The 9777-nt window shown below is 32.8% G+C and overlaps 1 protein-coding gene and 1 pseudogene across 1 annotated transcript; one reads left to right on the forward strand and one right to left on the reverse strand.

Annotated features, from left to right (window-relative positions):
* Positions 1-233: 233 nt before the first annotated feature.
* On the forward strand, positions 234-1125 carry LOC110276567 (transcription factor TCP7-like; annotated as a pseudogene).
* A 5048-nt stretch (positions 1126-6173) lies between these two features.
* Positions 6174-7258, reverse strand: LOC107467422 (acyl-CoA--sterol O-acyltransferase 1-like). Its single transcript, XM_016086521.3, has one exon. The coding sequence runs from the start codon at positions 7245-7247 to the stop codon at positions 6174-6176; it is 1074 nt and encodes a 357-aa protein (XP_015942007.1). The 5' UTR covers positions 7248-7258.
* Positions 7259-9777: the final 2519 nt, after the last annotated feature.

Here is a 9777-nt window from a genome sequence, read left to right on the forward strand (position 1 = left end):
GAAATTTATGTACCTTTCCATCTAAATACTTCAACACCCCATTACTATCCTTCCCAAGTCTCCCACCATGGTGAAACATGGGTACTGCAAAGTTAGACATCTACAGCATCAATAAAAGACAACTTCAGTAACAATAACAATAGATAATAGATAGATATAGAGTAAAAGACAAATCCGTCCCTAACCTTTTTTTCTGTGGACATTTTCGTCATCGAGGATTGGGAAATACTTTAATGTCCCTGACCCTTCAAAAAAGTGGACATATTTATCCCTCCGTTAGAGTCGCTCCGTTTGCCCTGACGAAAAACGATGACGTGGCTCTCGTGGCGCTGACCTGGCCGTTACGGGCTGCCACATGGGATGAGCCACTTTTGAAAAGAGGACATATTAGTCCCCAAGAACTAAAACGTCGTCGTTTCTCCTCCACCCTCAATCTATGAAATCCTTGAGCCCTAATCCTTCAAATGTAAGGTAAAGGTGAAGCGGGTGAAGGAAGAAAGGGAGCATTCTGACCCATGGCATCCGACAGAGCTCAGCCACAAGTCCGATGACCAGACCATAGAGTGGCTCCTCCGCCAGGCCGAGCCTTCAATCATCGCCGCCACCAGAACCACTTCCGCCAGCTTCTCCTCTGTTTTCGTCTCCATACGCGGGGGTGCTGGCTCTCTCTCTTCTCCTTCCTCAACCTCTGCAGCGTCTTCACTCGACCACAAGTCCTTGTTCGCCCCCACTCCCTTCATACTCGGTAAGCACATACGCACCGACGACGACGCTTTTGCCAAGGACAACGGCATCTCCGTGGGGCCCGCCATGGGGTCCTTAGTGGGCCCTGAAGCTCCCGCGGGGCTCTAGGCCCTCCCGGCCAGGCTCGATTTCGGCTAAATTTGGAGTTTTGCAGTGGCTGCTCCTCCGCCGGAGATGGTTGTGCAGTCGGCGGCGGTGTCGGTGTCTTAGCAGCAACAAGCTTCTTTGTTCATTCACCATCAGCATTAGCAACAGCAACAAGCCATGGGAGAAGCTTCGGCGGCGAGGCTGGGAAATTACTTTCCTGGACATCTAAATTTGCTAGCTTTTTTGTCAAGAGAGCCCGAAAACTCCGGTCGGAGAGACGATGAGCCTCGCTGAATTCTTAGTGATTTTGGTGGCTGAGATTTAAACTTGGCTGAGATATGATGGTGGGAATTCACTTATGAGCCTCTCTTTTGTTTTTAGTTTTTTGAGTGGAGAAGTCCATGAATTCAATTAGGGTTTTTTCTTTTTAATTTAATCCCTTCTGGTTTGAAGAATTAATTAGGCTTTTTAGAAGTTCAAAATTGTTTAGAACTTTGGGATTTTTACTGGAAGAGAAGAAAAAAAGATGGGGCGAAGAGAGAGGTGACGGATTTGTTTTTAAGTTATTTATTACGATGATGATGAATTGCTGCAGATTGAGGCTGGAAGTAGTTTTTAGGACCTTGATCATCAGTGTTTACTGTGTGCAAGTGCAAATGCAACTTGGAAATTCATAATGTTGGTTGTGATTAAAAGAAAGCAAGTTTCTCCGAGTTGGAGAGACTAATAAGCTTTGTAATTGATAATGGGATTGCATTATTGGTAGCTTGGTTTTTGAGTTTTTCACATACTCTCGTCCATCATGTCCTAAATCCTAATGAAGTCTACAAGTTTGATTGTTGTTGCAGCCAGTTCAAGTGGAATTATTAGTAGATTTAGTGTTAATGGTGGTCAAGCTCAACTCAACTTTGCTCTCAATTTTTTTGTTTCTGGGAACTAATACGTCCTCTTTTCAAAAGCTCATTCCACGTGGCAGCTCGTAACGGTCAGGTCAGTGCCATGGGAGCCACGTCACTGTTTTTCGTCAGGACAAACGGAGCGACTCTAACGAAAGGGATAAATATGTCTACTTTTTCAGGGGGTCAGGGACATTAAAGTATTTTCCAATTTTCGGGAACAAAAATGTCCGCAGAAAAAAATGTCAGGGACGGATTTATCCTTTACTCATAGATAAATTTAAAAGTAATGTAGATTATTTAGTAATTTTAATTATTGATATATCAAATTTTAATGTAGATTATATATCAATTTATCAAATTTTAATACATAGATAGACAAATTTTAATATAGATTATTCACTAAATAGAACAATGTGAATTATATATCAATTTATCTAAAATTTAGCAACAATAACAATAAGTAATAGAGTATATTATTAAATTATTAAATTTACTTTACTAAATTAGTAAATCTACAGTGTGCAGTAAAGGCCATATCTTAATAAATAATTATTAAATCTTGAGACTTTGAATCATAACATGGTCAAAAAATTTTCAATTACTGAATAATTTTCATCTGCTAATACAAGTATATGCAGTAGCTACGATTTCAGGTTGTTAAATATTAATGGTCAATTTAAGGAACTACCAAGTATTAGCGGCACACAAATTCAGGATCCTAACCCAAAGCATACAATTTTTAACAGCCTCCAATCACATTAGTTGTAGCCTACACCAGTTGACAATACAAGCGAATCCATTGAAAACTCAGAGGGAGCAAGAGCACTGAACGATTTTTTTTTTGTAAATACATAAGTTTTTTAGCCAAAATATACAGAGCATATTTGTTGTTATTGAATCCTAAGTCATGTTTTAATTCAACCCTTCATGCAAAATTTGAATATAAATAATACTCTAAATCATAGGTTTTAAAGCATGTTCAATGACAGAGAGTGTGAATAAAATCACCTTCAACTTGATCATACACATGCAATGACAGAGAGAGTGAGCAACAAAGCTTACCTCTCAACTATGCAATTCTCCGTCATGGCGCCGTCAATAGCTCCGTTGGGACCAACGTCTTCTTTCAAGTTAAGCGTCTTCAACGAATTTTGGAAGGGAGAGCATTAAGATTTTTTGTAATTCTAGAGAATAGAAGAGGAGATCTGTGTCATCACGTACGAAATTTGTTTATTTTTAATGGAATTGTTAGGGGCTGGGTTAGATGGCCCATTAATCTGCCCATCCAAGTTGGCATTTAACTGACACGTCATTAACTTAACATGTCAGGTAGACATGGTCAATTAGCTTTAGAGACAAATTATTAACGGAAGGATTACCTTGTCTAACAAAATTAAAAAATAGGGGTTGGATAGAGTTTTTTTTTTCTCTTAAGGATCTCGTTGTCTTTTTATGTTATTGTCAGGGACTGTTTTGTATTTTTCTCTAATATATAAGAATTCAAATTAACGAAAAATAATTTGAAAATTTTTTTTAATAAAAATTGACTACGTGGTTAAAAATAAGGATAAATTACTATTTTTGTTTAAGAATATTCAAAAAACTGATAAATTTATTGATAGAAAAATAAAATTAATTTTATATTAATAAAAAATAGAATTTTTTGATAAAATTATTTAAATTTTAAAAAATTATTAAAAATTTTTAAATTATCTTTTAACTTTAATTCTAATTCTAATTATCCTTTAGCTTTAATTACATGGATGGTCCTTCAAAAAAATTCACACTAGAGAAAATCACACAAAAACTCAGTCGCTCAATTGCCATGTTCAGTAGTACACAAATTCACAATATAAAAAAAAAGGAGAATGGATGACATTGAGATGATGGAATGAGTGTTCCGAAGACTTTGAAAGAGAAAGTGTCGTGAGAAACGAGGCAGTAATCGACAACATCGGCGATGATTGAGCGTTTGGAAGTAGAACTGGAAGCGATGAGTTAAAATTTTAGCTCACGAAAATTGAGTTTGGCTCATTAATAATTAAGTTTTAGCTCACGGCTCATTAATAATCAAATCTAACTTTTAAGTTTAAATTTAGCTCACTAAATATGTATGAGCCTACTTGAGTTTAATTTTTTTATAGATATTTTTTATTATTTTATTTCTATTCAAAATGTAGATTCTATTTTTATTTATCTCTCTTTCATTTTATTAAAAAAAATCTATAAACTATATATATATAATCGAGTTAGCTCACGAATTAATAAGTTGAATTGATCCAAATTTAAGTTTAACTCATTTAATTTATAAGTTAGACTCAAACTTAATTGATCAACTTATAAACTCAGCTTATTAAACTATTAACGAATTGATGCTAGTTCATAAATTGGCTTGACTTCCTTCTAATCTTAATCGGAAAAAAACAACAGGATCCACGGCCATATCGATTATTTAACATAAACTGGATATCAAATGGCTCAATAATATTTTGATTTGATGCCACAACAAAACTAATCGGACACCTTACTTTTGGCACATCATTCATTCATAATTCACATTCATAAAGCATGGTAAATTTTCACTTGCATGAATTCTTGAGCAGACCAAACCAAAAAAAAGGAAAAAGCCATATACACCTTTGAGTAACATTTGTGTGCAATAAAAAACACACCAAAAACACATTTACCAATAAGGAACTTTCGAAGCACATCCTGAGAAAATTAAGAAAAAAATAATAATAACTTTTATTATAAAAAAATTTGTTGAATATCGTTACATTAATTAGCAAATTTACTAAAAAATTTCGTCTTATTATTAAATTATTGTCAGAATAAATTCGATGGTATGAATTTTGTCGGTAATTATATATTTATCAACGAATTTTTTCGTCTGCCGCTAATTACTATCGAAAATTTTTTTTTGATAATTTTACCATTGAATTTTTTTTCGACAAATTCAACATTTTTCGTTAGTAATTTTTATCGTTGGATTTTTTCTCTGATAAATTCAATGGTAATATGTCATTAATTAATAATTACTGGCAGATTTATCCGACAATAAACTTAAATTTTTAATTTTTTTAAAAAATTGTTATTCCTCATGATGTATTAAAAAATATAAAATATAAAAAATCTAAAAATAAAAAATTAATTTCACAAATAATGAAATAAATTCCAAATAAACTAAATTATTATCCATGGCTAATATAAATTATAACAAGTCAAAAGTTGTAACTCATAACACAAATTCAACGCTCAACTCACAAATTAAAATACAAATTCACAATTCACAAATTTATACGACATTAAAATAAATTCAAGTAGTAAATAAAATAACTAAACTACTGCAATGAACAACTAATTAACTAAAGTCTGAACAAGTCATTTAATCATCATCATATTTTTCATCAATAGAAAAATCTTCATGAGTTTCACAAACTTTCACATTATCATCTTCATTATCAAGAGCGAGAAGAGGAGGTTCCTCGAAAAAGTTCACTTGATGATGCCATTTATGTTAAAATGAATGTATAACAACAAAAATTCAATAATTGAATAATTCAATGCAATAGCAAAATTTAACATTGTAGTTAAGAAAAAAAAAATCAAGATAATAAAAATTTAACAATTGAGCTCAAGGTCACAACAATTCAGTTCGAAAGAAATTCAACAACAACAAAAATTTAATTATTCAGATTATATATACAAGCTTGGTTGTTGTAGATTACCTAATTAAACAAATCTCTATATATACAAACTTTGTGGCCATTATTTTCGTTTGATGAGAGTCACCAAAATGTATAATAGTTGCCACTAAGTTAATATATATTTTTATTTAGCAATGGATCACATTCAAAGATCAGAGATTTAAGCCTAGCTTTGACAAAATAATTAAAAAAATGAGCTGGAAATCAGGTTGGGTAAACAATCTGCAAGATATTTCAATACATAAATTAGCTAAGTGTTCAATAGTGTGATTTGATTCTGAGTTTACCTCTAAATGTCCTTTCCTTTTATCTCTGAGAAATTGTCGTTTTCTAATATTTAGCGCCTTTAAGTTGTATCATTAATGTCAAGATCGACGATTTTTGGCCTAACAATGGTGCCGTTATGGCGCGTTATGTCGCATTCGATAGTATCTCATAACATCGAGTTCTCACTTAATTATTATTTCATCATGTATCTCGTTATTTGTCTAGAACAGATATGAATTGCTATTATAAAAACAACAATACTAAAGAATTAATAATTAAAGTTATCTTAGTTAATTTAATATTTATATATAATATTTATTCTGGAAATGAAATTTTCCCATCTATTACCTTCAAATATCCAGCCCACTGTGTTCTTAGCCTACAATTGCCTTGAAATAAACGGTTTATTTGTCAACAAAAAAAAAAAACAAAAACATGTGCTCAGTACTCCATGCAAACCTGAAAACATTTATGTAAGAGCAAGCGTTCTCACATAGTCAACGACAGCAACTGACTCTCTTTTGCCCTTCACAAACGCTCCACACCTTGCAAGCGCCGGCACAAATAGCCACAACCCAGTAGAAACCACGAACGCTACCGTCAGCGGCAACGACACCGCCTTTGGCACCCGCCACCTCCCTCCCAGTTTCTTCTTGACCCCAATCTCCATAGTCAAACAAGCCCCATGTATGAGGAAGAAGCACAGAGAGTCCCACGATGGTTCCCACCGTTCCAGTGTATTTGGCTTCTCACGCTTGAAGCTATAGAACACAAGCTCGTGCATCAACCCCGACACCGCAAAGGTTGCCATGACAGCGGGTAATGGGGCCCACTTCCGCCCCACCACGTGGCTCGACACCCTCACCACGGGATCATATACGGTTGGGTGCAGCACACGGTTGACCATGATGTTCCACCTTCTCCCCCAGAAATCTTGCAGCGAGGTACTCAGATAAGGCTTGTCGAAATGAGGATCCAACTTTATGTGTAGAAGCTTGCTGACCGCCACGGAAGCGAGTCCGAAAACAAGCTCCATTGAAACGTACATGTGGAGACTAATCAATAACAAAGTGAAGACTGGGTAGAAACTATCTTGCTTTTCGCCGTAGAGAGGAAAAAAACAAGCAGATAGAATAGCCATGAGACCTAATCGGTATATCTGGTGGGTTTTGTTGTTGTGGGGATCCGGAATCGTTTGAGGGTTTGGATCTTTTAGGTGTTGGAATGTGATGGGGAGGGAAGCTAATATTAGAAAGTAAGGGAGAGAGAGGGGGGGATTGGAAGATAGAGGGCCTTTGTGGAAGGCAAAGAGGAGGAGCTTGAAGGTGGAAAGCCAGCCAAGGAGGAAAGTGGAGGGGGGTCCAAGGTGGGCGGAGGTGAGCCTGAGGGGGAGGAGGAAGAGGAGGACTATGGCTGGGAACAGAGCCACGAGCCTTGCTTTGCCGCCATTCGTGACTAGCTTCCCAACAGCGTGGCTGTAGCAAAATGTGGCTGTTGCTACCATCCATACCATGATAAAGTTGTTAACTTCTCCTTCTATCATGGTCGCTATTTCCTTTCTCCTTGGCTTATCAAAATAAATTCTGGCAGTTGAGTTGAGATACAACGTACCCGTCTATTGTTTTTTTGTCAGTGTAAATAGGTAACTTTCTTTCATGAATAGGATCTATTAAATTCAAGAGGGCCAAATTATAGATATTTGGGGTGCATCGTCCTTACAGAGGTTTTGAATATTCAACTGCATATGGTACAAAACTTTTAAGACATAGGTCTAACCAATTTAGTAGAATAAATTTTAAATAAATGTAGGATGACTAAAAATACAAAAATTTTAATAATAATATATTAATTTTTAAAATAAATACATATTTTTATCTAAAAAAATCCTTTGGATAAAAAACTTTTTATTTTTTATATTTTGTTTTTTCTTTCTCTTATTCTTCTTCTGTTTAGTTTTATTATCTAGTTTGTTAGGTAGATAATGACTTTCATAAACAATAGACTTTAAAATTAGTCCAATAAAATAAAGGAAAAACACACTACACTACTACAGAAATCACAAGTGGAGAAGAGAGATTACCGTATCAGTAAACATAACTGCATTGTTCACTAAATTCATTGTCTACCTATACTTTTGTTTTTATTATTCTTCCTGTTCCTCTTTATTTTTTTTTTCTTCTAAGAAGAACAAAACAAAGAGAAATGAAAAATTAAAACCGACAAAAAAAATTGAAAATGTAACAATTTCAAAAAATTTGAAAAAGTACACAAAAAATTGGATAAAATATAAAAATCTTGAGATTTTTTATTGAGGGAAAATAATGAAGCTAGCTAATCTTTTGAATATATTCTTTTTTTAATTATGGATGACTAGGGTTAACTACCAAAATTATCCTCGAATTATTTAAATGTTAACAAAAATACACTCGAATTTTACTATCGACAAAAATGCCTTCAAATAATTTAAAAATACAACAAAAATACCCAACAGTAAATATATATTTTCAAAAAATACTTTAGAGATTGAATTTTGATACAATTTTTTACGAGAGCATGATTATAAAAATAAGATATTATTATATTTAAAATTTGGTGATTTTTCGTTAAGTATATATTTTTTTATAATTTTTTTGTTAACAACCAATAATACTTTTAAAAAATCACAAAAACAATATATACTTAACAAAAAATCACCAAATTTTAAGAATAATAATATCTCATTTTTCTAATCATGCTCGCAAAAAATCGCATCAAAATTTAATCTCTAATATATTTTTTGAGAAATATATATTTAATGTTAGTTTTTTGCAAGATTATCTAACATTAAATATGTATTTCTCAAAAAATACACTAGAGATTGAATTTTGATATAATTTTTTGCAAGCATGTTTAAAAACTGAGATATTATTATCCTTAAAATTTGGTAATTTTTTGTTAAGTATATATTTTTTGTAATTTTTTGTTAACAACTAATAATGCTTTTAAAAAATCACAAAAAAATATACTTAAAAAAAAATCACCAAATTTTAAGAATAATAATATTTCATTTTTTTAATTATGCTTACAAAAAATATATTAAAATTCAATCTGTAAGACATTTTTGGAAAAAATATAATTACTGTTAGATATTTTTGTTTCATTTTTAAATTATTTAAAGATATTTTTGTCAATAGTAAAATTTAAATGCATTTTTGTAATGAATATTTTTTAAATTAAGAATTAGCCAATAAAATAAATGATAAATAAACAAAAACAACAAAATCTTATAAAATAAAAAATGCAAATTTTAATGACAAAAAGAAATCTCGAATAATTAGAAGTTGTAAACGTCGTATATTAACTAGTGCTTTGCTTCAATATCAGATCATTAAAATACATAACGTATGCATTCAATTCATGTTTTTTTGTCGCTAGTTGTAGTGATGGAAACAAGGGTGACGCCCCTAGATATTTTTTAAGGTTCCGTTAAGGAGACGAAGAAAAAATGGAACAATTTGAATAATGGATTGATATTTTAGCCCCTGGAAGAAAAAAAAAAACATTCCAAATCAAGTTAAAAAAAATCTTTTTAACTTTATCATTAAAATTTTTTACTATCTTCCTCTCTTTGAACTCTAATTACGCTTTTTTCTAATCCAAATCTCTGCTTATTGTTGTCATCTTCTGCCGTCACCAACCTAAAATGTTGTATTAAGAATAAACATCTCATTTGCATAAAGAATAAGCATTTTATTTACATTAAAAACAAACATTTTATTTATATGAAGAACAAACATCCATTTCCATTAAAAATAAACATCTTATTTGCATGAAAAATAAACATATAAAACTTAGCTTACGCTGCATACTTTCTCACTGCATGTCTGTTGCTGTAGACATAGCCTTTTAGATCCATATGTGCGGTGTTGTGAGGTTCATAGAAAAGATAGTGGAGGAAGAAGGGAATGATGAAGCGAGAACCGCCATGAAATCCTGCGGTCGAAGCCGTGGGAGGCGAGAACAGAATGGAGATTCGCTTTGAACAATGTGTTTGCGTCGAGGTGGTTGTCGTTGTTGTCAACGGTGGAGGTGGG

Source organism: Arachis duranensis, chromosome 1, assembly GCF_000817695.3.
Source record: "Arachis duranensis cultivar V14167 chromosome 1, aradu.V14167.gnm2.J7QH, whole genome shotgun sequence".
NCBI lineage: Eukaryota > Viridiplantae > Streptophyta > Magnoliopsida > Fabales > Fabaceae > Arachis > Arachis duranensis.

What these genes read in the sequence shown, in the direction of transcription:
- LOC107467422 (XM_016086521.3), bottom strand. Translation starts at nt 7,247, where the DNA reads ATGATAGAAGGAGAAGTTAACAACTTTATCATGGTATGGATGGTAGCA.